The sequence below is a fragment of the Phyllobates terribilis genome, unplaced genomic scaffold, assembly GCF_046119375.1.
Source record: "Phyllobates terribilis strain yellow unplaced genomic scaffold, ASM4611937v1 Scaffold_69__1_contigs__length_7402412, whole genome shotgun sequence".
Taxonomy (NCBI): Eukaryota; Metazoa; Chordata; class Amphibia; order Anura; family Dendrobatidae; genus Phyllobates; species Phyllobates terribilis.
In genome coordinates, this window is record NW_027362829.1 from 7,289,667 (window position 1) to 7,317,537 (window position 27,871).

At 42.5% G+C, this 27,871-nt stretch overlaps 1 protein-coding gene across 1 annotated transcript; it reads right to left on the reverse strand.

Annotated features, from left to right (window-relative positions):
- Positions 1-6,097: 6,097 nt before the first annotated feature.
- Positions 6,098-26,512, reverse strand: LOC141194334 (uncharacterized). The gene is made up of 5 exons (XM_073662235.1): positions 26,453-26,512; positions 26,298-26,333; positions 17,749-18,579; positions 16,641-16,698; positions 6,098-6,231 (listed from the first exon to the last, which is right to left on the reverse strand). Exons 1-5 carry the CDS (start codon positions 26,510-26,512, stop codon positions 6,098-6,100), a joined length of 1,119 nt encoding a protein of 372 aa, XP_073518336.1.
- Positions 26,513-27,871: the final 1,359 nt, after the last annotated feature.

The window sequence follows — 27,871 nt, forward strand, 5'->3', positions numbered from 1 at the left end:
TGAACTGGTATCTTGATAATGGCGTTCCATCAATGTGTGATAGGAAGAAATTACTTTGTGATCTGATGGTTAGATATATTTTTACTATTGTTACCCGACTCAGTGTACCATTTGTGGGTTGTAGAAGTACCCAAGTGCCCCTGCCCGCTGGAACCGTTTTCGATTGGTGTATGCGTAGACGTATTGCATTATTGGCTATGACTACGTCCTGGTGTAATAAGCCTCCACTGGTGGTAATTTTGGATTGAGGGACTAATTCGCTTATGCATAGCGCCCCGAAGAAGGCGATCACAAATGCAGTAGACAGTAGTGTTGCTTCAAATTGTGAGTGTCATGTTAATGGTGTTAGGGATATGATGTGAGAAATCAGTTTTAGTGACACGGGACGGGACGTCTACACTCCTGACTTGGCTGACCCCTTTTCCACCCTTTTATGGATTGTCTGATGATGAATCTTTGTCACATCTCCCCAATTCAGTAGTTGGAAGTGAAATGCTACTCCGGTCAGACACCGCTGCGCTGATGCCCCTGATATGCCCCTCATCATTAGCTGGTGGAGAAATTCTATGGTGACTTGTGATCTGGCTTGTTCACATTGGTCAACCCGTCTGCCTGCTACTAGTCGTGTCCACTCTTCCCATGCCTTACCGTATGCTTGCCACGTCGACGGGGCAACTGACGCTCTGATTAATGGCATCAACTATTCGCCACTAGATCCCATAGGGAAGGTGGGCAACTGTTGCCCGATGGGTGGGCGTTGCGGAAGAGCTCTGTGAAAATCTGCCAATTGAATTGTTATAAAGCGTTAGCAGCAGCTTTAGACCCCTCAGCATAGTGGCTAGCGCGGACCCATACATTGTGTTTTAGGCACAGGAATGCTAGCCTGCGTAGTAGGCCTAGCACTGGGAGAGACGATGATGCCATCTTATTAATGCAGTGCTCTAGGCTGGTGTTTTTTGTTATGAAGCGTATATTTTTGTTAGCCAGGCGCGCGCCCCTTATTTCTATTGCTACCACTATTGGGAAGAAAAATTATTTTCAGGGCTAGATGCAGATAAAAATTATTATTAATTTCAAAGCTGGTGGAGCTTGGTATAGATGGCCTAATACAATGAGTCCCACACGCTGCTAGAAGCCCAAATATTTTTTCAGAGCTAGATGCAGAAAAAAATTATATTCAATTTGCAACCTGATGGAGGTCAGTATAGATGGACTAATAGAACAAGTCCCACACACTGCTAGAAGCCCAAATATTTTTTCAGAGCTAGATGCCGAAAAAAATTATATTCAATTTGCAACCTGATGGAGGTCAGTATAGATGGACTAATAGAACAAGTCCCACACACTGCTAGAAGGCCAAATATTTTTTCAGAGCTAGATGCAGAAAAAAATTATATTCAATTTGCAACCTGATGGAGGTCAGTATAGATGGACTAATAGAATGATGCTATGCCCAAAAGGTTTTACTTCACTAGGTGCAGTAAAAAAATTGGTATTCTATACACAGGTGGTATATCTTGCAACACAGATAGGCTACTCCACTGACTAACACACTCTGCAATAGGCCAAAAAGGATTAGCTTTGCTAGATTTAGCCAAATGCTGTGAAAAAAACTTGCACAGCACTGGCACAGACCTGCCTGGCAAAAACTGATAGGAACTGATGTAACCTAGTCCTGAAAAGGACTGCAATTACAACTATTCCCTACTCCCAAGCTATCTGTAGATTTGTGCGAAAATTGGCTTGAAATTAACAAGGTATAGCGCACACAGCAACAGCGGTGCCGTCTAACACGCAGCTGCAGCAGTGAGAAAATGGTGGCGACGGGGAAAATGGCTGGGTCTTATAGGGCAAGGACATGTGACATACACTGCCAATGACACATGCCCTTGCTTGTGTGAAAAAAAGCACTTTGTTCCGTGTGTGCGCTGCTGATAGGCTGACAGATTGCACCTCCCCACTGTAAATGCGGGAAAGAGAAAAAAAAATGGAGATCTTCATTATTCCTGCAGAGATCCATCCCCTGCCCCTCCCCCGCCCCTCCCCCCGCCCCACTGTACACTCAAACTGCGTATTAACATTAATTTTCAGCATTACTGAGAAAAAATCCAGTTATGATTTTGGTGCACGAACAGTTATCGAACATAACCTCGAACAGCCGAATTTTTTTCAAATCGTTCGTGTTCGCCGAACGGCTCGAACACCGCCCAAAACAGCTCGAATTTGAGATTGGCGAACAGTTCGAGTCGAACAACGCTCATCTCTATTAATGACCTTTAAAAGGATCATTAGTTATGTTTAAAATATTCCAACATGAGATAATTGTGCACGTAGTCAAAATACAGTGCCTACAAGTAGTATTCAACCCCCTGCAGATTTAGCTGGTTGACACATGCGGAATTAACTTGGCATTGTGACATTTGTACTATAGATCAGCCTGGAAGTGGGAAATGCACTGCAGCAAATATTGGTTTTTTTTTTGTTTTGTTTTGTTTTTTTAAAACGTTAAAAGTTAATTCAGAGTGTCATTTATTATTCAACCCCTCAAACCACAAGAATTCTGTTTGGTCCCCCTAAAGTATTAAGAAGTAGTTCAGGCACCAAGAATAATGAGCTTCACATGTGTGGATTAAAGATCTCTTTTGCCAGCCTTTTCTGACTATTTAAGACCCTCCCCAAACTTGTGAACAGCACTCAGACATGGTCAACATGGGAAAGACAAAGGAGCATTCCAAGGCCATCAGAGACCAGATCGTGGAGGGTCACAAGGCTGGCAAGGGGTACAAAACCCTTTCCAAGGAGTTGGGCCTACCTGTCTCCACTGTTGGGAGCATCATCCATAAGTGGAAGGCTTATGGAACTACTGTTAGACTTCCACGGCCTGGACAGCCTTTGAAAGTGTCCTCCCGTGCCGAGGCCAGGCTTGTCCGAAGAGTCAAGGCTAACCCAAGGACAACAAGGAAGGAGCTCCGGGAAGATCTCATGGCAGTGGGGACATTGGTTTCAGTCAATACCATAAGTAACGTACTCCACCGCAATGGTCTCCGTTCCAGACGAGCCCGTAAGGTACCTTTACTTTCAAAGCGTCATGTCAAGGCTCGTCCACAGTTTGCTCATGATCACTTGGAGGACTCTGAGACAGACTGGTTCAAGGTTCTATGGTCTGATGAGACCAAGATCGAGATCTTTGGTGCCAACCACACACGTGACGTTTGGAGACTGGATGGCACTGCATACGACCCCAAGAATACCACCCCTACAGTCAAGCATGGTGGTGGCAGCATCATGCTGTGGGGCTGTTTCTCAGCCAAGGGGCCTGGCCATCTGGTCCGCATCCATGGGAAGATGGATAGCACGGCCTACCTGGAGATTTTGGCCAAGAACCTCTGCTCCTCCATCAAGGATCTTAAGATGGGTCGTAATTTCATCTTCCAACAAGACAACGACCCAAAGCACACAGCCAAGAAAACCAAGGCCTGGTTCAAGAGGGAAAAAGTCAAGGTGTTGGAGTGGCCTAGTGAGTCTCCTGACCTTAACCCAATTGAAAACTTCTGGAAGGAGCTCAAGAATAAAGTCCACATGAGACACCCAAAGAACCTAGATAACTTGGAGAAGATCTGCATGGAGGAGTGGGCCAAGATAACTCCACAGACCTGTGCCGGCCTGATCAGGTCTTTTAAAAGACGATTATTAGCTGTAATTGCAAACAAGGGTTATTCCACAAAATATTAAACATAGGGGTTGTATAATAATTGACCCACACTTTTATGTTTAAAATTTAATAAAATTCAACTGAGCAACATAACTTTTTGGTTTGTAAGATTTATGCTTCTGTTCATAAATCCTACTCTCGTTTGCAGTTTGAAGGCTCTAACTTATTTGCATCTTATCAAACCAGCTAAATCTGCAGGGGGTTGAATACTACTTGTAGGCACTGTACATATTCCATTACTAGGTTTGCCTCAATATGGAGAAGCTACTAATATATCAGCAAGTCGCCATATTGGGTTATGAAACTGTAAAAATAATCTTCAATGTATGTCTATGGGGCAAGATGGTATATAAGCAGAGACAGTTGTATGGAGAGGACATATCTCATACCTTGAGAATCTCCACCACGGATCATCTCATGCTTCTAAGACTGAATACGTGAATACGTGAATATAATTGTTTCCTATCTCTTTTTAACCTCTTTGTGTGCTATGAACTATTTATTTTCCATTTTTGTAATCACTTTTGAATGAACATTAAATAAGCTTTTGTTTTATCCACACAACTCAAGATTGCTTTTCTTCTATCTTCACCGTGCCATTACCTAAAGTAAAGAAGTGTTAATTTTTCTAACAATGTCCGAGATCCAAGGAGGCGGGGAGGTTATGTGGAAGTCCCAGCTGGTGCTATTATATGATGGAAATGTCACGGCCCAGGTCATATAGCCCCCGTTGTCCCCTGACCTCCGAGCTGATGAACTGTAGCCTGGGTCGCTGCTGTTCATACTATACCTATCTGGCCTGCAGTGTGAACTTTCCACACAGTGAGGGGCCATAAGCTTGTCTCGTAACGGTGAATAGTTGGCTAGATTAAGGGAGTTTGGTGACCCTTATGAGGGCCAAACTTCCTCTCCAGCTCATTGCTGGGAAGAATGTTGGTGTCTGTTGTATTCATGATGATGCTAAAGACTATCCAGTGGCCAGAGTGGACATTGAAACAGCCCAAGGTACTGAGTTCCACAAGGTCGACGTGATGTATTACTTATTGCACCCCATTATCATAGTCCGGGACTGTTGATTGTTTTCGGACTTGTGTCTTGGTTAAGAGATGTGTCACCCCTAAAGAAGTGTCACCACTCTCAGAGTCTGACGGGTTTCCCTTTTCTGTCCTTGCAGAATATGAGGAGGTAGTGTCCCCTGAGGCCGACATTCCTGAGTTAGGGGTGACCTGCAAAAATCTTAGGTTCGCCCAATATAGTGACCTAACTCTAAAGGAGGCATTCAATAATGTAACAGTCATAAATGGTATAGCACAAGAGCCAGGGACCGACACCAGGTTTCCCTATTTTATTGTACCTGGTTACTAAGGTCAGAAAGGAAATAGTGGAGCAATTGTTGGTACCATGACTATGTAGGTGGAGGATGATGGACATGGTCCATTCACATGTCTTGGGTGGCCATATGGGAGTGGACAAAACTCTAGAGTGAGTCACGTGGAGGTTTTATTGGCCCAGATGCAGAAATCTTAAAGTATTGCAGGTCCTGTCCCACCTGCTAGATAACCGCCACTCCTCTCACTTTCAAAGTCCCCCCATGCCATTACCCATCATAGAAGTGCCATTTGAGCAAACTGCCATGCCTGGTCGGTCCCCTGGTTAAACTTACTCATGGGCATCAATACATATTGGTCATCCTTGACTATGCTATGCGGTACCCTGAAGAGGTTTCCCTGAGAAACTCCTCTGTGAAAAGTATAGCCCACAAGTTGGTACACGTTTTTTCCTGGACCAGATTACCGAGGGAGATCCTGACCGTCCAAGGAACACCCTTTATGAGTAAGGTGATGAGGCACCTGTGTAGGCCCCTGCAAATTACACAACTGAAAACATCAGTGTACCATCCCCATATGGACGGCCTTGTGGAAAGGTTCAATAAAAGATAGAAGAGTATACTTAGGAAGGTCATAGAGAAGGACGGTCAAGACTGGGACTGTCTCCGCCATATCTGTTGTTTTCAATCCAGGAGGTTCCACAAGTCTTTACCGGATTCTTTCCATTAGAACTTCTGTATGGCCGACATCCTTGGGGTCTCCTTGATATAGTGAAGGAAATCTGGGAAGCTGAAGTAACGCCCCATCGGATCGTCATTAAGCACGTTACCCAATTGCAGGAGAAGATTGTGAAGGTGATGCCCATCATAAAAGGACATCTCATCCAGGCACAAGAGGGTCAATATAGGGTCTAAAACTGGTCAGCCAGGCTGAGGCAGTTCATCCCTGGGGACCAGGTCCTTGTACTAGTTCCCACAGTGTAGAGTAATTTCTTGGCCTAATGGCAAGGTCCCTATGAGGTTGTGCAAAAGCTTGGTGAAGTGAACTACAAGGTTCATCAACCAGGAAACTTAAATCCGTACAAAGTCAAGTCAATCTTATCAAGCTGTGGCAAGATAGGGAGCCTGTTGAAACTCCATGTTTGGTGATCATGGCAGAAGCAGATGTTGAAGGACTCGAATAGTGAAGATGCTGTTGTGACGATACAGAGTAAAATCTTAATAAGCCAGATGATTAGATTTCTTAATCCAAGAGAAATACCTTTTTGTGTTTTATTAGAGATTGCTGGCTGTGTTTTACTAATGTTCTGCTTGCTCCTCAGTTTATGTACACTAATTTAACTTGCAAAGTGTTCAGAATTCTACTAATCTCATTAGTATATCAGGATCCTCTAAACATTGTTCAAAAATCGTCTAAGCCCATTGTGTAAGTGTTGAAAGAAGTTCCGGCGGAGCCTTCACCACAGGGAGTCTCACATGTAGACCCATTTGATGTGGTCGACCTGAGAAAGATACCTCCACTAATGCACACTTAGCTTTGTGGGAGGAGGGTGAGAGCAGTTCTGCCATTTAGGGGGCTGAGCCCAGAGAAGCAGAAGGGACACATGCTTCTGGAGACAGAGTCAGTCTTGGGACAGAGATTCAGACAGAATGAGGAAGGAGAATGAGAGACATCCTGTAGGAGAGCAGATAGATTGCTTGGCATTATCTTCATCTACGGATTGTATCCTACAGCTCTTTGCTATCTCCAAGAACTTCTACCACCTCTTGCGGTTCCTGCTTGTGCTCCTTCGGCCACTGGCTTCTAGCAGTATCGTAACACTAGGAGAGTCACTGGTAGAGAAGGATCTGGATCGTACTTGCAAAACACATACTAAATCACAGCATTCAATATTAATCAGCGTCTTCTAAAGCCAACAAGACATTCTCATGTATTAAAAGAGGCAAGAACTTGCGGGACAGGAGAGTAATACTACCACATTACAAAGTGTTAGTGTAGCCTTGTCTCTGATATCCAGTTCAGTTCTGGGTACCAGTTTGTAATAAGGTGTCACTTTAAACACCACAGACAGTCCCAGTAATATTAGTAGTAATGGATGGGGTAATATAGAGGTAACACTCACCATGTCATCTGCCAGTGACAATTAAAGAGGCTGTAACGCAAATAGCCTGAGTAATGTCAAAATGCAGCTTTTTGCTATTTGCGTTAAAGCGTTGGATATAGTCCTGGGAAACCTTAGAATGTCATACATGGCTTTTCCATGGAGAGTTTGGAGTATTCTCAATTGTTAACTAATCGAAAACAATTTTTTTGGCTGATTTGGATTGTCATATATGGAGTTATGTAGATCAAAGGCTGGGGGTATCTGATCACTGCCTTCCACCCCCACTGTTAACAAGTAATTGACGCAGGTTATCTGATGGAGAGCAGACATGGAGTCTGTATACAGAGTATTGAACAGGTAGCTGTCACTGTTGGATAACTATTTGGGCAAGCAGATGTGTCCCTGTGTGCCTTCACTGGCACATGGGTATTAAACGCAGGGACTGGGGCTTTCATCTTGTGCAGTCACTCTGTACTGCCCAGCTGGGACAATGTAGAACAATATTTTACGTTTTTTTGTATTATAATTCTAGTTTTACAGAATCCATGGATAGATCCATGATTGGGGAGCAGATTCGCATCTGTGGGTAAAATTGAGAAAGTTTTGTTAACTGGCAATCCACAGGAGCGCAATATCTCCTTGAATTATAAATAGATAATTTTCATGTGTGGTATGTATAGATGACGGCTACATTGTTTCTATGCAATGTTCCTTTGGAAAAATATGACCCACATCAGAAATGAGGACTAAAACTGGATTAGAATCAATTCTTATAAGCAGTCTCCTTCTTACCCCAGCCGAAGGGGGAGTGAGGGGTCTGATGAGACCCATTATAACATCTCTTCTACCGTATATCAAGGTCAGATCCCGAAGAACCATATGATCCTTCAGTACCACAACCTTTTCGGTGGCATCTTCCCCGCAAAGAAATCTCATGGTCCAGTCATGCAAGGTTTATTTATTCTTTTTGACTGTTTCCTTTATGTATGACTTATTGGTTTTGCTTGATTTGTAACTTTTTTAACCCCTTAACAACATCTGACGTACTAATACGCATCTGTGCCCTGGGACTTAAGAGCCAGACCCGTATTAGTACGTCATGGCGATCGCGCGCGCACACAGGCTGTGCGGGCGCGATCGCCGCCAGGTGTCAGCTGATTGTCACAGCTGACACCCGGTACTATGTGCAGGGAGCGGTCCTGCACCGCTCTCAGCACATTAAACCCCGCGATGCTGCGATCGAAGTCGATCGCAGCATTGGGGGGGCAAGGGGAGGTGATCGGCGATACTCACCTCCTCTTCCGGCTTCCAGCGCAGTCTGCAAAGGCTTCCCGGGTGTTGCCATGACGACCCGATGTCGTCATGACAACATCCGGGTCACCAGACAGCAGGAAGATTGCGTGGACATGCGCAGTGCATCTCCAAGCAATCTTCACACTGTGCATTTCTGACAGCCTGCATGGCATAGGGATGGTGCTGCATTCCTGTGCCATGCAGGCGATCAGAGAAAAAAAAGTGAAAGTCCCAGAGTGGGACAAAGTAATAAAGTGTATAAACTGTGTGAAAGTGAAAAAAAAAAAAAAAAAACATTTGCAAAAATATAAAAAAAAAATAAAAAAAATAATCCACCAAAAATAAAAATATAATGTACCCATCAATAAATATTATTATAAAAAAAACAAACAAACAAACAATAAAAGTGCACATATTTGGTATCGCCGCGTCCGGAAGAACCTGACCTATAAAACTGTCCCACTAGTTAACCCCTTCAGTGAACACGGTAAAAAAAAAAAAAAAAAAAAAAACGAAGCAAAAAACAATGCTTTATCACCATACCGCCAAACAAAAAGTGGAATAACACGCGATCAAAAAGACGCATATAAATAAAAATGGTACCGCTGAAAACGTCATCTCGTCCCGCAAAAAACAAGCTGCCATACTGCTCCATCAGCCGAAAAATAAAAAAGTTATAGCTCTCAGAATAAAGCGATGCTAAAAAATATTTTTTTCTATAAAATAGCTTTTATTGTGTATAAGCGCCAAAACATAGAAAAATGATACAAATGTGGTACCGCTGTAAACATACTGACCCGAAGAATAAAGCTACCTCATCAATTTTACCACACGCGGAACAGAATAAAAAAAAAAAAAAACAATTCCTGAATTGTTGGTTTCTGTTTATTCTGCCTCTCAAAAATCGGAATAGAAAGCGATCAAAAAATGTCACGTGCCTGAAAATGGCACCAATAACAACGTCAAGTCATCCCGCAAAAAATGAGCCGTCACATGACTGTCTGCCAAAATCTGGAAAAATTATAGCTCTCAAAATATGGCGATGCAAGAACTAGATTTTACAAAAAATGCGTCTTTTAGTGTGTGACAGCTGTCAGTCATAAAAACCCCATATGATTCTGGCATTGCTGTAATCACACCGACCCGAAGAATAAAGTCGTCTAATCACTTATACCGCACAAGGAACGGCATCAAAAATAAACTCTTGGGTTAGGATTGGGTTAGGGTTAGGGCTGGGTTTGGGGTTAGGGTTGTGCTAGGGTTAGGGTTGTGCTAGGGTTAGGGTTGTGCTACGGTTAGGGTTGTGCTACGGTTAGGGCTGTGCTACGGTTAGGGCTAGGGTTGTGCTAGGGCTAGGGTTGTGCTAGGGTTAGGGCTGGGGTTGGGATTTTTTTCAAAAGTAAGAAAAAAAGATGACGATATGGCGACTAGTGTTGAGAGCAAGTGCTCGCTACTTGAGTTTGCATCGGGTGCTCTGGTATACATGGAGTATCGTGGGTATTTGAGTGACATGCTCGAGTCTCTGCCCCATATGCTTCGCGGCCAAAAAACTTTACGGGGATTGCCTGCCATGCACGAGCGATCCCCGCATGTTTTTTTTTGGGTGTCTAATAACCGTGAAACATGCGGAGCAGGGACTCGAGCATGTCACTCGAGCACACGCTGTACATGGTGCATACCTGAGTACCCGATGCAAACTCAAGTAGCGAGCACTTGCGCTCAAGAATAATGACAACTTATTCAATATGATGACCTAATGTAAACAAATTCTGTGCCGTACCTCTGGGTTCAAAATGTTCACTATACATCTTAATAAAATCCTTGAGGGGTATAGTTTCCAAAATGGGGACACTTGTGGGGGAGCTCCACTGTTTAGGCACATCACGGGCTCTCCAAACGCGACATGGTGTCCGCTAACAAATTGAATGGAAAATCGGCTCAAATTGTTAGCGGACGCCATGTTGCGTTTGGAGAGCCCCTGTGTGCCCAAACATTGGAGCTCCCCCACAAGTGACCCCATTTTGGAAACTAGACCCCCCAAGGCACCTATCTAGATGCATAGTGAGCACTTGGAACCCCCAGGTGCTTCACAAATTGATTTGTAAAAATGAAAAAGTGAAAAAAAAAACACTTTTTCATTTTTATGAATCAATTTGTGAAGCACCTGGGGTTCCAAGTGCTCACTATGAATCTAGATAGGTGCCTTGGGGGGTCTAGTTTCCAAAATGGGGTCACTTGTGGGGGAGCTCCAATGCTTGGGCACACAGGGACTCTCCAAATGCAACATGATATCCGCTAACAAATTGTCGGCTCAAATTGTTAGCGGACACCATGTTGCTTTTGGAGAGCCCCTGTGTGCCCAAACTTTGGAGCTCCCCCACAAGTGACCCCATTTTGGAAACTACACTCCCCAAGGCACCTATCTAGATGCATAGTGAGCACTTGGAACCCCCAGGTGCTTCACAAATTGATTCGTAAAAATGAAAAAGTGAAAAAAAAAACACTTTTTCATTTTTATGAATCAATTTGTGAAGCACCTGGGGTTCCAAGTGCTCACTATGAATCTAGATAGGTGCCTTGGGGGGTCTAGTTTCCAAAATGGGGTCACTTGTGGGGGAGCTCCAAAGTTTGGGCACAGAGGGGCTCTCCAAACGCAACGTGGTGTCCGCTAACAATTTGAGCCGATTTTCCATTCAATTTGTTAGCGGATACCATGTTGCATTTGGAGAGTCCCTGTGTGCCCAAACATTGGAGCTCCCCCACAAGTGACCCCATTTTGGAAACTAGACCCCCCAAGGCACCTATCTAGATGCATAGTGAGCACTTGGAACCCCCAGGTGCTTCACAAATTGATTCGTAAAAATGAAAAAGTGAAAAAAAAAAACACTTTTTCATTTTTATGAATCAATTTGTGAAGCACCTGGGGTTCCAAGTGCTCACTATGAATCTAGATAGGTGCCTTGGGGGGTCTAGTTTCCAAAATGGGGTCCCTTGTGGGGGAGCTCCAATGTTTGGGCACACAGGGACTCTCCAAATGCAACATGATATCCGCTAACAAATTGTCAGCTCAATTTGTTAGCGGATATCATGTTGCATTTGGAGAGTCCCTGTGTGCCCAAACTTTGGAGCTCCCCCACAAGTGACCCCATTTTGGAAACTAGACCCCCCAAGGCACCTATCTAGATTCATAGTGAGCACTTGGAACCCCAGGTGCTTCACAAATTGATTCATAAAAATGAAAAAGTGTTTTTTTTTCATTTTTACGAATCAATTTGTGAAGCACCTGGGTGTTCCAAGTGCTCACTATGCATCTAGAAAGGTGCCTTGGGGGGTCTAGTTTCCAAAATGGGGTCACTTGTGGGGGAGCTCCAAAGTTTGGGCACACAGGGGCTCTCCAAACACAACATGGCATCCGCTAATTATTCAAGCAAATTTTACAATCAAAAAGTCAAATGGCGCTCCTTCCCTTCCGAGCCCTGCCGTGCGCCCAAACAGTGTTTTTTCCCCAAATATTGGGTATCTGCGTGCCCAGGGGAAATTGCACAACAAATTTTGGGGTCCATTTTTTCTTGTTACCCCTGTGAAAATAACAAAAATTGGGTCTAAAGTAACATTTTTGTGAAAAAAGTTAAATGTTCATTTTTTTCTTCCACATTCAAAAAATTCCTGTGAAGCACCTGAAGGGTTAATAAAGTTCTTGAATGTGGTTTTGAGCACCTTGAGGAGTGCAGTTTTTAGAATGGTGTCACTTTTGGGTATTTTCTGTCATAAAGACCTCTCAAAGTGACTTCAAATGTGATGTGGTCCCTAAAAAAATGGTTTTGTAAATTTTGTTGGAAAAATGAGAAATCGCTGGTCAACTTTTAACCCTTATAGCTCCCTAACAAAAAAAATTTTGGTTCCAAAATTGTGCTGATGTAAAGTAGACATGTGGGAAATGTTATTTATTAACTCTTTTGTGTGACATATCGCTCTGATTTCAGGGCTTAAAAATTCAAATTTTGAAAATTGCAAAATTTTCAAAATTTTCGCCAAATTTCCATTTTTTTCACAAATAAACGCAAGTGATATCGAAGAAATTTTTCCACAATCATGAAGTACAATATGTCACGAAAAAACAATCTCAGAATCAGGGGGATCCGTTGAAGCGTTCCAGAGTAATTACCTCATAAAGTTACAGTGGTCAGAATTGTAAAAATTGGCCTGGTCATTAACGTGCAAATCACCCTCGGGGCTTAAGGGGTTAAGCACTGTACTTCTTTTGCATATTAAATCGAACATTTAATAAGTTTGTTTTTCATTGCTTAACACACCCACGATCTCGGAGAGAGAAAATAGCTTGGTTGTGTTACCAGGTATCCAGAGTGCAAGTAGTGAACTGCTCAGGAGCTTGGGAAAGCTGGATGTGCATGTGTACCAGTGTGTTGCCCAGTAAAGGCCTCCAACCCCTCCTCCAGCCGCAGGTACGGGTGAGTGCGACATAACAGGAACGGGTAATAGCAACACCTACTTGATAACGACCCTTAAGGCCCTAGTGGACCGACTATCCGCGCCACCAGGCACGGCAAATAATATTACAAAATGGCACCACCATTAGCCGGTGTGCATAAGGACGCATTCTTTTGCGGGATTCGTCCATTGGGATATGGATATATTATCACCCTAATTCCCAGCTCATGATCGATATAGCTATAAAGGGCTTCAACGTCCAAACTTGTCAATATGGTGGTATTAGAGACATTAATACCTCTCAGTTTCGAGACTATATCTTTAGTATCATGAATAAAAGATGGCAAAGTATGCACAAATGGTGCCAATATTTCATGTATATACCTACTAGTGCCTTCTGTCAAATTATTTCCAGACACTATAGGTTGACTGGGGATAGGGGTAATATTCTTGTGTACTTTGGGGAGGGCGTAAAACGTTGCAATCATTGGTTGTGGGTTATAAAGAATTTCAAACTCGTCCTCTGTGACAAGTCCATCTTCTAAACGCCTTTCTCAACATAGTTTGCAATACTTTGTCATCTTTTATTCATGATACTAAAGATCTAGTCTTGAAACTGAGAGGTATTAATGTCTCTGATACCACCATATTGACAAGTTTGGACGTTGAAGCCCTATATAGCAATATCGATCATGAGCTGGGAATTAAGGTGATAACATATTTTTTGAATATGAAAAGCAGGCAATTTGTACCACATAATCAATTTATTTTGTCACGTTTGAGGTTTGTGTTGACGCATTATTTTGTGTTTGATGATAATTTTTTATTATCAAACAAAAGGGACTGCAATGGGTACGACATGTGCACCTACGTTTGCAAATTTATTTCTGGGGTGGTGGGAGGATCAGCACGTTTTCAATGAGGATTTGAGTTTCTATACCAGTAATATTTTATTGGGGGGATGGTTTGTTGATGATGTTCTAATTTTGTGGGATGGTGATACGAACATTTTTCTGGATTTTGTTTCCATTTTGAATAATAACCAAATTGGAATGTTTTTTACATATGAAATTGGTTTAAAACAAATCAATTTTCTGGACCTAAAAATTCAGATTTCAGGGAGATTGTTGGTGAACGTCTGGAGATCACCTTTCATAGGGCGAAAAACCTGAGAGATCATCTCATACATAACCACTTTAGGAGAGATGAAGCAGTTAAACCCTTGAAGAGTAAATGTACATCTAGGGTTGGTTCTGGCCCACGCGGTGGCTGTTCCTTCAGTAGGTATTTGGTGCAAAGTACAGCATTTATTAATCCAGGGGACGGACGTGAATACTACATAAAAGACCATATAGATTGCAAGTCTAAGGGAGTAGTGTACTCGGCTAGATGCCCATACCGAAAATTGTATGTGGGAAAGACAATGCAGGAATTTAGGAGAAGCATCTCCAAACATCTAAGCTCTATAAATACAGATAAGGATTACCCCTCTCTCAAGACATATGAGAAGTCAACATGCAGATAAACCCCTGGATCTAACATTTATAGGTATACGTAAAGTGGAATTGGGTCCCAGAAAAGAGAATCTGGGTCAACTTTCATTGAGGGAGGAAGCAAGGTGGATCTATAAACTAAATTCACTTAAACCCAAGGGCCTAAATGAGGGGTTCAGTTATAGTGCTTTTCTGTGATACAGTATAACTAATGGGGTTAGATATATAAATGATACGTTAATAGCCATCTCGTTGACTTGGAAAGTATTTAAGAGTAATTACGGAGCTTGTTTACTGACTGGCATCTGCCTTCTAACTATAGGTATATATATTGAAAAAAATAATTTAATATAGGTCAACTCTGTCCTAACTTATCTTATCTATGGTTTCCCCCCCCCCCCCCGACACACACACACACATCCCCCCACTTTTTTTCTTATATCTTGGTTGAGAAATAGTTTTTTTAAAACATGGTTAAAAAGAATAGTTTAATGATGGCCTTGATATTAATTTGAGAAGGAGATTGAGTGTTAGCTCCTTTATCTCTTTGCCGTAGGCGCTGACATGTGCAGTGTCTCTGGAAACGCTCCACAGACAAAGTTACAAAGAATATACAGAGCGCATGCGCAGTGATGACAGCGCTCGTAGTGAATAGGTCTATGAATGGTGCCTCGTCTTTTGACGCCGCCCTATGAGGAAGCGTGACATTGCTGACCGCGATTGCCTATCGCGGCCAGCAAATGACCATGGAGATAAAAAATATGACCACCGAGGAATGGTAGGTGCAGAACCTATGATATGACGCGATGTAGGTATGTGAGGATATGGCGTCTGACATGGCGGTGATCCGTAGGCCTGTGGAAAATAAAGAGATGTGGGAGATATATATAGTGATGGGGATTGGACAATGGGACACTCTGACATATGACCCTCTTATCAGATTGGTTGAGAGATATTATGATATGATTGGCTTTTGCCTGTCTAATGGTATTAGAGCAGAGCCTTTAAAAAGGTCAGTATTGTGGTTTTGCACTCAGTATAGCTCCAGCCCCCTGAGGAAGCCCTTTTGGCGAAACTAGTTGGGGTGGCTATGTTGTGTTCGTTTTAATAAGCACTAAAAGTGTCAGTGAGTGATAGGACCAGTACAGAGAAATAGTCGGCACTCCGTAGTCCTCGTTAGTAATAGTGGTGCACGTGGAGAGATTATAAGCAAAATGTAGAAATCCCGGCACTCACGTGTATTCGATCAATTCATTTATTCCACATGTAGGAAAATTACAACAAGACGTTTCAGCCCCTTGCAGGCTTTTTTCAATTGTGGATAACAAGACAGCTTTCACACATATATAGAGAAATTTAAAGGAAATGACATCATACAAAATTTACAAAACAATATTACAAAAAATATTATAAAAATACAAAAGCTACAACAGAATATAGCACAAAATACAACATGGATAAAATAATAATGAAACATTATAGAAAACAAATAATATCTCCATACCAATACAAAAACAGAAACCCAAATGTTTTCGTATATCAGGTTTTTTAATTATCAAATCTACCTAATTAGAATGTATGAATGGACCATCCACAATTATTACAAATGATATAATTTTATAGAATATTTTTTGAACATCACTTATTATAGTTTTTATATATAAAAAACTTTATATAATTTATTATTTTTATTGATTTTATAATTTTTATTATTAATTTTATAATGCTCACTCCACATAATTAGTAGCCCCAACATATTGACACTAATCTTTAAAACAGTCTCAATAATCAAATCATGTCATATATAATTATATCTCAATTGCAACATCGCAAACCATGATTATTTCTTATATAAACGTCATATCTAGCTGAAGAATTTTTTATTATTCACCTTATAATGCTCTCTGGATTCAATATGTGAAAAGACTGATCTCTATGTATAGGCACCAATAACAAAATCTTTCTATATAGAATCATATCACAATTATAACATCACCATCTATAATATTTCTATCGAATCATGTTTATAATCATCCTACTATTAGTCCTATTATAAGGATAAATTAGCTCAAGGTGATAGAAAGTAAAAAATCTCAGAAACATATAATTTCATACCCCAAATAATGTTACACTACTGCAGAATATAGCTATATCCACATGATATGAAAAGGCGATCTGCGGATATGGCTATATTCTGCAGTAGTGTAATATATTATTTGGGGTATGTCTTTAAGCACAGCCACGAATGTAAGAGGTCTCACCTTCATGAGAACAAAATTTTGTATCATCCAGTTCCCTCAGAGCATATTCCGTGTCTTCCTTGAGAATAAACTCCACACGTAATTGACGAGAACACACTTGTATTCATTGCGTCCACACAAGCCTTCCTCAGCATTCTGTAGTTCCTGAATTAAATCTGATGAGTGTCTGTGGCCTGGTATTCAATCCGTTGAAGCTGGCACAGCTCCTGTAGTTGCCGTTTCTTGTTGCTGCTGTATATCCTCATGGTCCTCCTCCCAAGGCCGGGCTGGTGGGGTTGAACATGGAAGCATCCAAAACCCGCTGTGTATACTTATGGTCTACTTATATGTCTCCCTGGCTTTGGAGCCCTTTGGACGGTGTGTGCTAACACCAGTACCCTTGCAGCTCCCCCAAATCTGCTGGGCTGTGTAGTATCCCACCGTTGCCACCAAAATATGAAGACCCGGAGTCTTCAGTGGGCAGAACACTACTCAGACAACACACGGTGAGGGTAAAACAGTGTGGCAATACTTTATTGACCCACAAAAGAGGCAATAAACAGATAGAACAGTCCCAGCAAATACCCAAGATGTCGTTCCAGTGGTGTCGGTACATGAGTTCCCGGGGCTCATTTAAGATTCTTAAGTCTTGTGAGCCCAATAAGCGCTAGAATCACTGTCCTTGCCTTCAGAAAAATCGAGCATCACAAGGAAATCTGAGAGCAGCCATAGCCCTGGCTTCCTGTTGATGTTCAATATGTCCGAAGGCAGGGACAGGCAGGGGCACTGACTGGGTGCAGGGTTCATGTGATGTAACAACCCCGAGTCCCAACACCGCAGGAACGGTGCCACCACGGGAGCTGAGTATGAATGTTTTTATTTTAACGAGTACAAACTTAAGGAATGACAAGGGGTTGTCCTAGAATTGGACAACCTCTTTAAGAAGATACAATTTTCGATTAAAAAATTTCCAACATTCTGAACATGAAAAAGGCTTTTCTCCTGTGTGAATTCTCTAAAGTTTATTAAGAGTTGATTTTCAAGGAAAACATTTCCTACATTAAGAATATAAAAAAGGCTTCAACCCTGTGTGACTGCTCTGGTGACTAAGAAAAGATGATTTCTTCACAAAACATTTCCCACATTCTGAACATGAAAAAGGCTTCTCCCCTGTGTGGGCTCTCTGGTGGATATTAAGATGAGCTTTCTGGTTAAAACATTTCCCACATTCTGAACATAAAAAATGCTTCTCCCCTGTGTGGGTTCTTTGGTGTATAACAACATCTGATTTCCGGTAAAAATGTTTCCCACATTCCGAACATGAAAAAGGCTTCTCCCCTGTGTGGATTCTCTGGTGTATAACAAAACTTGATATCTGTGTAAAACATTTTCTACATTCTGAACATGAAAAAGGTTTCTCCCTAGTGTGAATTCTCTGGTGCTTAACAAAATGTGATTTCTGGTTAAAACATTTCCCACATTCTGAACATGAATAAAGCTTCTCCCCTTTGTGAATTCTCTGGTGACTAAGAAAAGATGATTTATTCACAAAACATCTTCCACATTCTGAACATGAAAAAGGCTTCTCTCCTGTGTGGTTTCTCTGGTGGGTATCAAGATAAGCTTTCCTGGTAAAACATTTCCCACATTCTGAACATGAAAAAGGTTTCTTCCCTGTGTGAGTTCTCTGATGTCTGATAAAACTTGATATCTGTGTAAAATAGTTTCTACATTCTGAACATGAAAAAGGCTTCTCCCCTGTGTGAGTTCTCCGATGTCTGATAAAACTTGATATCTGTGTAAAATTCTTCCCACATTCTGAACATGAAAAAGGCTTCTCCCCTGTGTGAATTCTCTGGTGACTAACAAAATTTGATTTCTTGTTAAAACATTTCCTACACTTGGAACAAGAAAATCTATTCTCTGCCGTGTGAATTTTTTGATGTTTAGGAAAAGACTTCTGGAGGGAAAAACTATTTCCATATTCTGAACATGAAAATGGCTTCTTTGCTTTAGGAGCAATTTGTTTTTTAATGCTTATGTTGTGACTCTGATTTTCCTTAGTAGTCAGTAATGAATCAGAAGACAGGATCTGTTTCAAAGGATCAGATGATTGATCATTGCAGTGAAGGGATGATGGTATATCTGGAGTAATGGCATTCACTTCAATTGTATCCTGTGTGATCTCAAGATCATCTGATTTAAAAATTGAAGATGTCAGCTGTCCCTCTGATCTCCTGGTACAGTCATCTGCCAAGAAGAAAACCAATTATTATTTTTCAATAAAAATATCCTTGAATTTTATATTTTTTAACATTTCTACTGTCTGTAAAAATGGCAAGTTATGTAAAAATAATGATTTATTCACCAAGACAATGACAGTTCACTGTTTAATAGAAAACCTCATAGGATGAACCAGTAGAGCGTGGTGTTCAACTGTTTGTTCATTCTGCCTCCCATATATGGAATCAAATATGGAATAAAAAGTCACCAAACAATGTTACGTAGGCAAAAATAACACCAATAAAAACTGTACTCATCTCACAAGTCCCCACTCAGGTCCATCATCTGTCAATGGAAAAACAGAGGTTTCCACGTTATTAGTGGCTCAAAGGCTCTTGAAAAGCAACATGGCTTCCATAAACCAATCCAGCAATATCCACTCTCCCAAAGTCAAATCTCCCCCTTGCTTCTGAGCCTTGCAGTGCGCCCAAACCACATTTATCATCCATGTATTTGGCATTACTATAGTGAGAAGAAGCCATTTAATTTATGGTGTGTGTCTCCTGGAGCACAATCTGGGCACTATGTGTTGGGTAATGAAATGGCATATTTGTAATTTCCACTGTTTTCTAATTTCTGGAAAGTGCCTGAGGAGTCAAAATAGTCACTACTCCTATAGATTAATTCACTGAGGGTTATAAAATGTATTCACTAGATGGGGATTTCCACTGCTCTGGTTTTCTGACATTTTGTCATATTAGGGCTTCTGTAAATGGTGGGTCCCATCTCCTCTGGGATCTGCTCCTGCGACATCTGCTTCTCTCAGCAGGAGCCGCCTTATTCATCCTGCAGGAGGCGCTGGTGATGGAGGAGACAGAGTAACCAGAAGCTCTGGGCGGCGCAGGCTCTGTCCAGCCACTAAGATTAGGGTGCCTGGGACCAGTAGTACCATCCAGTCTGGCAGTATGGGTGTGTGCTGTCCAGCTGGAGTAATCTGCTCCCTGCTTCAGCCATTTGGAAAGCACCGCACCCTACTAAAGCTGGAAGCATATTGCCAGAAGCTGCCAGATACAGCCTTGTTGTCCTCTGGTTCAGTCCTCTGTGCTCAGCTCCCGGCTTGTGTATTTGTTTCTGTTGTGACCTCGGCCCGTTTACTGACTACTCCTGTCTTCTGATTTTGTATTTTCTCTGCTCTCCTGGTTCTGATCCGGCTACCTGACTATTCTTCTAATCTCACACCACAGAACAGCAGGTAACACCATGGCCCAAGCTAGGGGTCTCTGTGTAAGAACAGATCCATGTAGTGGGGTTAAAGGGTGATAAACAAAGTAATCCCTGGGATCTGGAAAATGGAGTAGATAGCGCCAAACCTGTTTGTGGTAGCCATCTTTTGAACTGCTAGATGACCATGAACAGTGTCCCCAATACGCTGTGCCTGCAAACTATTCCAGCAAAATCTGCCTTCAAATAGCTAAATATTTAAGTACTGTAGTCAAAACTGTGATTATAGACAATAACACGTCTACTGAAATGATCCAACTCAACAGTCTTCTTCAGTAAAAAATTAGTAACTAGTGGTGAAACCTCTCTGGGGTAATTAGAGTATGGGGCTCGGTGGCTCTTGACAATCTAAACTATCGTAAGTGACAATATTTTCTGTCAGATGAGTTTTAAGAAGAAATATTAGACATTTAAATTTTAACTTTTTATAATAGTGCAGAGCTGAGGTGTCTTAAATTTGGACCTCGTGCATATGGAAGAGGTATTTTTTTAAAGACTACCAAGGAGTTATAGATTCACATAAGTGAGGCCGATCCCACCACAATCAAACTATCATACAGAATGAAGCTGTAAAAAAAGACATAGAATAAAAAATGTTACATCCGCAACAACAAAGTATGTATGAGGGGAGAATTCCAACACACTCATTTATGGTGGACCATTGGAGCTACTGAGTCCTGAGCAGAAGAGTAGAGAAAGTATTAGTGCCCCCATTTCAGGAGAGATTGTGCAGTAATCTGAATTCCTTAGGATCGAAAACATAATGGAATTTATGACGTGGAGTGAATCCATGAAACCAGGGCTCGAACCATGCCAACACATCTCCTGCAGGTGTGGGGCCCCTGAGGGTTCGACCGCCACAGGGATGCTGCACTTCTTCAATGGAGCGTAGTGTTCCTCCTCTGAGGTAAGAACAGTGTGATAGTCGTGACCCAACCTTTGCATCCAACACCACATTTCTCCACCAGAGGGAGCTAGAATGCACTAGGTGCTTCTCCCCTGGTTACAGGGAGACTGGGGAACCAAGAGTTAGGGGAACCAGTTAGTGGGTGAGGGTGGAGGACTTACAAGTTAGTTACACTTTAAATTTCATATTTAATAAAATGCCATCTTGGGTCTTGGTTCTTTGACTGCCTTCAATCGCTCTTTGACTGTCTCTATGCTGTCAATTGCTGAGTGGACTGTGACCTCCCACCCTAACGTGGATCCTGTGTGGGCCCGCATCAGATGGAGACACAGCCCTCGTGCCCTGGCCTTGGGACGAGGGTAGGTTGTAGACAAGGAATGTCTCAACCCGGTCAAGGACCAGGACCAAGAAGGCCCGGAGCTTAAGAGTGTGGCTCCATAGCAAATGGATCCCGTGGAAGATGCAGATGGAGCGGTGCACGCCACCTGTCCTCACCACCTGATATATTCAGAGGGAGTCCGGCTGAAAGAGGGGTACCGGCCCCCGACACTGCTACTCCAAGTCCTGGTCGGGAAAGCCCGGTAGGCCCTGAGGATCCCACCGGGTATCGGACGGAGCGGAGCTGCCACCCGTGCCCTTGTTCTGAGAGGAGCTCAGTGGGAGACCCGGCCTATTCGCACACACACGGACAGGAAAGGATTCGGTCTGTAGTTCAGGAACACTCTGGTGTAGGGTCCCGATCGAACGCTGGACTTACTCGGAGGTTGTCGGACCCCCGTCCCTGGTGACCGCAGGACTCTGCGGGGAGCAGGGGGTCGCCTTCCTTCTGCCGTCTCTAAAGTAAGTAAAGCCTTGGAAGTTCACCCCTATGGCCTCCGGACTGTTTATTCTGCGCCACACCGCGCGACGCGGCATCCGTTCTCCTCTACTACTACCCCCTCCATCCTGTCCCTCTGCCCTGAGGCCTTGCTCCGCCTGTGGGGAGTAGTAATAACTTTGGCCGCCATAACATCATGCCTCAGCGGACTTCAGCGGCGCTGGTGGCCTTCACCAGGTGCCACAGTTGGCGTAGTCGTAAATCAGCCACTCAACCCGGATAAGCCCACACCATCCTTTTTTAATGTGACGGCCCTGAGCACGGTCGGGTCCAGGCCACGGCTGCACCCCATCTCTACATCATAGGACCCGACTCCGAGTCCCCCATCTCCCAGGGTAAAATAAAGGGCTTCCGAGTAGAGGCGTCACACAGGCGTGAATAAATGTGTATTACAGCCATCAGCCACGCACAGCTTAGAGATATATCATGGCACAGGTGTAATTTTTTTTATGTAGTTTATCAAGATCCTGTTTGAAGTTAGTTGGTTTTAAAAGAAATTGAAAAGTCAGGATAAAGGGAAACTCTGTTGTTATTGTACAGAAATTCACACTTGTCCCTCACTGCACATTTAATGTTGTCGATCATAAAAGTGAAGTTCGGTCATAAAGACTGGACCTTGTCTTGAAGGGACCATATGAGAACATGAGAACATTCAGCAGCACAGAGGGGAGAGAAGGTAGATTCATCCAATAAGATATCAGGGATCTAGGAGGCCGACAGCATCATTACCCTCTGCTTTCTTTCACAGGCTCATCATAATATTTTTCTTAAAGTGATTTTTTAACTTGTCAGCACATTCTACGTACGCTGTCATTTGGCTTTGTAGTTTACAGATCTGGGCAGGTAACGGTCAGCGTCTCCTAATCCCAGGGATTAGGTGGATTCTCCAGGTTGTAAATTCTATAGAAAAGGACTTTCAACGCCCAAAGTCATTTGAACAGTTTAGGGTGGAGGAGAATGTTGTGGTCTAGCGGCAAAATGGTGATCACACGATTGTGATACGGCCGAACTACACCAGCGATAAATCAGCCGCAGCCGGTGACTGAGAAGAATCTGTGACTTCTCTGCATTTAGTGGTCAGTACTCACCTGGGTAGTCATATGTAGGAATCTCCTCTTTACACCACTCATCACCCCTCACATATGTCTCTGTAGTATTAATATGGGTCAGATCTTCACCCTGAAACAAATATTGTAAAAGTCACAAACAGATGGAGAAGTCCCATCTATGATTAGCTCTAATCCTGCCATCTCCACCGTTCTCATTGCACAAGTATAAACCATATAATACTGGTGGATAAAACAAGACTGAGCACAAGACCTTCACAGCAGTCTACACATCATAGGGGAGATCTCATGACACCTTCTCTCCATCTACCTGATGATCCTGAGGAACATTGGGGTCTTCTTGTTTACAGTCCTGTGGAAGAAGAGGACGGGGACATCTCTCTGGTGTTGTCCTCTTACTGGATAGATCTGGAGGAAACAGATACAGGGACTGAATTCAATCTTTACATACAGATAATTATAGGCTGTGTGTGTTTAGTCCTGTCTATTACCTGGTGATGTGAGGGGCTGGGGAACCTCCATCATGACGTCCTTGTACAGATCTTTGTGTCCTTCTAAATACTCCCACTCCCCCATGGAGAAATAGATGGCGACATCCTGACACCTTATAGGAACCTGACACATACAACGATACAGTCATTCCCCGATCCCTTCATAGCGTTACTGTATAATGTCCCAGCAGTGCCACCTCTCCTGTCAGCAGCTCAATCATCTTGTAGGTGAGTTCTAGGATCTTCTGGTCATTGATGTCCTCATGTATCAGGGGGTGAGGTGGAGGCCTCGTGATTGTGCTCAGGGGTCTTCCCCATCCCTCAGACACAGGGTCCTGACAGCGCTCACTAGAGGTCTTCTTCACTACTGTGTAATCCTGGTTATGGAGAGACACATTAATAAATCTCCCTCCAGACATTTCCAGAGTCCTCACCTCTCCAGTTCTGTCCATCTGTTATTTCCATAGATAAGAATGATGTAATGTGACGTCATCAGAATCTCTCACCTCTCCAGTAAGCCGGAAGAGGATCTCTAGGGTGAGGTGGAATATCCTCTCAGCCAACTTGTCTCTGTCCATATCCATCCTTGATGAGTAAATTGGAAAAATTCTCTGATGTAGAAGATCTTCACTGAGAGGATCTGATATTGTAGAGACCTGAATGAGAAGAAGATGAGCAGATGTAACATCATAAAAATCCTGTGTAATAATACAATTACTGGATATAATAAAGGAAACATATGATATTTATTATTTTACAGTATTTAGTTTTTTTCCTCGACATCTACTTATAAAACCTTTATATTTTAGGTCACAGACGCCAAGTAGTTACTTCCCCGCGGTTGGCAGCTGAATAAATTTCTCACAAGATGGTTGTTTGATGGTTTTACGAGATGGTTGGTTGTTCTTGGCCCCGACCCTTTCACAACTCCTGTTTTCTTGTTTAATCGCAAGAGAAACACATAACGAGAACCTGGAGAAAGGGTAAATAGTTCAGGTGGAGGGAAGATGGCAGAGGAGCATTGCTGAACCGTGAAGCTTCCTGGACACTGAGGCCAAATCCATCGTACCGGAGGGTATAAAGAGAATATGTGGACGGTTATCACTACTATCTACATTACTGTGCTGGAACTAGGAGAGGAATAATGGCGTTGTGTGAGGACTTCTCTGGGCTTCTGTCCTTCATCCTGCAGTCGTCTGAATGGATCTATTGTGGACGGGAACCAGCTAAGCCGCATTCTGTCCACAGCTGTTATGTCACTGTTCACACCACACAGAGACCCCAAAAGAGTCTCTGTGCTGAAGGGGTTAATGCCCCTGCGCCCAGTAATGGGGGTCTCCACATACCTCCACCTGCAGATCCGCCTCCACATATATGGCTGCTCTGTGCGCCCAGGAGCTGTGATGAGGTCACAGGAGGGGAGGAGTCATGGGTCACATGATCAGGGGCTTCAGTGAATGCACAGTGTGAACTGTGCGGCTCCTGTACCGTGATATCCGGAGTGAAGACGCTACATGGAGACGTCTCCGCAGTCAGTGACATTTCCGGCATTATTTGCCCCTCACTACGGGCACAATTACCCCGCGCCGCCTTTTCTACAGTTTTATGTGGGGAATGTAATGTTGGATTTTCCTGCTTGGAGGCAAATAGACGACACATGAGGTGATTATCACCAGTTACCGGATGTCTACTATATGGCGGCATATGATTGTGCTATCCACTTCATACCAGGAGCTAAAAGGCCGAAATCTCGTATGTTTAACCCCTTCCAAGGAGGGCGGCCCTGATAGACTATGTTCAGAGTCCGGCTAATGTTCATCCCGAAGAGTTAGACGAGTGTGCGATGTTTTTCTCGCCTGCATCCATATACAATGCGTTTTTAACATCGTCTTTTACTTACTATAATCCTCTATGTAACTTAATGCTGATTACAAAACTAAGAAAACAATCTTATATACAGATATCGATATATGATAGATAATAGATGTCCTGGAGGTATATAATTTCACAACCCCCTATATATTATAAATCTGTGCCCTTTAGAGCCTTTCATGTGGAACTAAAGGGAGTTTAGCCTTGTTTAACCTAATAAATAATTAAAAAAACGACATTGGGTCCCCCTATTTTTGTAACCAGCCAAGGGAGAGCAGACAGCTGAGAGCTGATATTATCAGGTTGGGAAGATCCCTGGTTATAGGGGCCATCCCCAGCCTAAAAATACCAGCCCATAGCCGCACCAGAAGTGGAGCAGCACATGAAATGCACCAATTATGGCTTTTTGCCTTTGCTCTTCCTAATTGCCCTGATGCGTTGACAATCAGTGTAATGTATCTTGGGGTTGATGACAGCTGTGATTTGTCAAAAATCACAGCTGGCATCAAGCCCTGGTGTTAGTAATGGGGTTGTCTGATGGACACCTCTCCATTACTGACCCAGTAGCCAAAAATAAAAATGCATACAAAAAAATATTTAATTTGAATAAACACTCACCGACATTTTTCCTGGTTCACTAATTTATTAAAATCCTCCTCCTAATATGTAACACAGACCCAGTTTCACCAGCACACCGCCAGCACAAGTCCGACACAGAGAGGAACATCCTATGTAGCATAGTGGGACAACGGTATCATGTAGATAGAAACTTATAGTTTTTCTTCTGAGAACGGCAATAGATAATTTGTGGGAGAGTATGAATGCTTTTTGCCAATCCTCCTCTGAAATTTGACTACCCAATTCCTTCTCCCAAGCCCCAGTAAAGGGTAGAGGATCATAGCTGGTGTTCATTTGTGTTGCTTTGTGTATATAGGATAGAAGTTTAGTGCAAGGACCTACTTGAGTGATTAAGGGTTCAAACGGAGCAAGTTCATCCTTTATATTAGTCAGAAATATGTGAAAATTTATAAATTACCTGAGCTGGAAATAAACGAGCCAGGATAGACCCCTACCTGGTCAGGATAGACCCCTACCTGGTCAGGATAGACCCCTACCTGGTCAGGAGCCACCAAGTTTTGTAAAGGAAGGAAAAGAGCCTGATCCAATAAGAACATGTCTCAATCTAACCCCATCTAATTTGGCCCAGATTAGAAATGAGGCCACACCTGAAGCTGGTGGGAAATCTGGGTTGTCAAACAAGGGCGTTAATGGACCCAACCTACGTGATATAGATGATGAGATTAGGACTTGCTCCTATGTATGCAAAAAGTGAGTGTTATTAATAGTTTAGTTTCTCCATGTATTTTATCAATCCAAGGTTGAAATGTGAGTGTCCAGAGAGAGAGGTCCTCTTCCAGTTTCATCCACTGCTTATTTTCCATAGACCTAAACCAGTCCACTGTTCTCATAAGAATCGAAGATTGATGGGATTTTTTTTTTTAGATCTGGCAGATTAGTACCCCATTTTATTGTTTGGGACGACACAATATTTCAAAATGTATCCTAGGCCTCGATGTTCCCCATACAAACTTGCTGTTAGAATTGTTGAGATGGGAGAAAAAGGTCTGAGGAACGCAGACAGGAACGGTCTGGAATATATAAAGAAGATCTGGTAAAATGTCCATTTTGATCACATTAAAACATCCAAATCAGGACAAGGGATTTAAGTTCTAATTAATTAGATTTTGAACTGTTTGTTCAAGGATGGAGGATATAATTTAGATGATACAGATCATCCACGTTCCCCAGAATTTGTATATCCAGGTACTTAATAGCATCTTTCTGCCACTTAAAGGGAAAGTTAGAAATGAATTATTGTGTCGGTTCAGCGTTAAAAGTTATGTTCATGGCTTCTGTTTTAGAGTAGTTGACTTTAAAATTGCTTCCATGGCCGAATTCTTTTAAATCCTTTATTATAGAGGGAAATGAGATCATTGGGTTTGAAACACAGAGCAACAAGTCGTGTGCATGTAGAGATAGTTTATAGTGATGTGAGTCTATAGTAACTCCACTAATATCTGGATTTTTACATAATGCTACCGCGAAATGTTCCATCACCAATGTGTATAGGAGAGGTGATAAGGTACACTCTTGCTTTGTCTCATTTTTAATAGAAAATGTGTCAGATAGAAGGCGGTTTACCCTATCGCTTTAGGGTCAGTGTAGAAGGATAGAATTTTAGATAACAAGAAAGAGTGCAACCTAATTTGTGGTAGGTTGCTCTTCAAGAAAGTCCAGTGCACTGTGTCAAACGCTTTTTTAGTGTAGGCAGAAACAAGGCACATTGGGATCCCCTGGGCTTTTGCATGTGAATTTAACAACAATGTTTTATCTGTATTATCACGAGCTTCTCTACCCTAACAAAACCAAGCTGATCGTTGCTAACAATTGAGGGTAGATAGTGGGAGAGCCATGTTGTAATTATTTTAGAAAATATTTTGACGTCTACATTAATGAATAATATTAGATGAATA

Bases quoted from the DNA above. Each gene is read 5' to 3' on its own strand.
- LOC141194334 (XM_073662235.1), bottom strand. From the start codon at position 26,512: ATGTTCTTATTGGATCAGGCTCTTTTCCTTCCTTTACAAAACTTGGTG. The intron at 26,334-26,452 runs GTAGGGGTCTAT...ACTAATATAAAG, and splicing joins ACTTGGTGGCTCCTGACCAG to GATGAACTTGCTCCGTTTGA. The intron at 18,580-26,297 runs GTAGGTCCTTGC...TTTTCCCTCCAG, and splicing joins TTGAACCCTTAATCACTCAA to AAGTCTTTTCCTAAACATCA.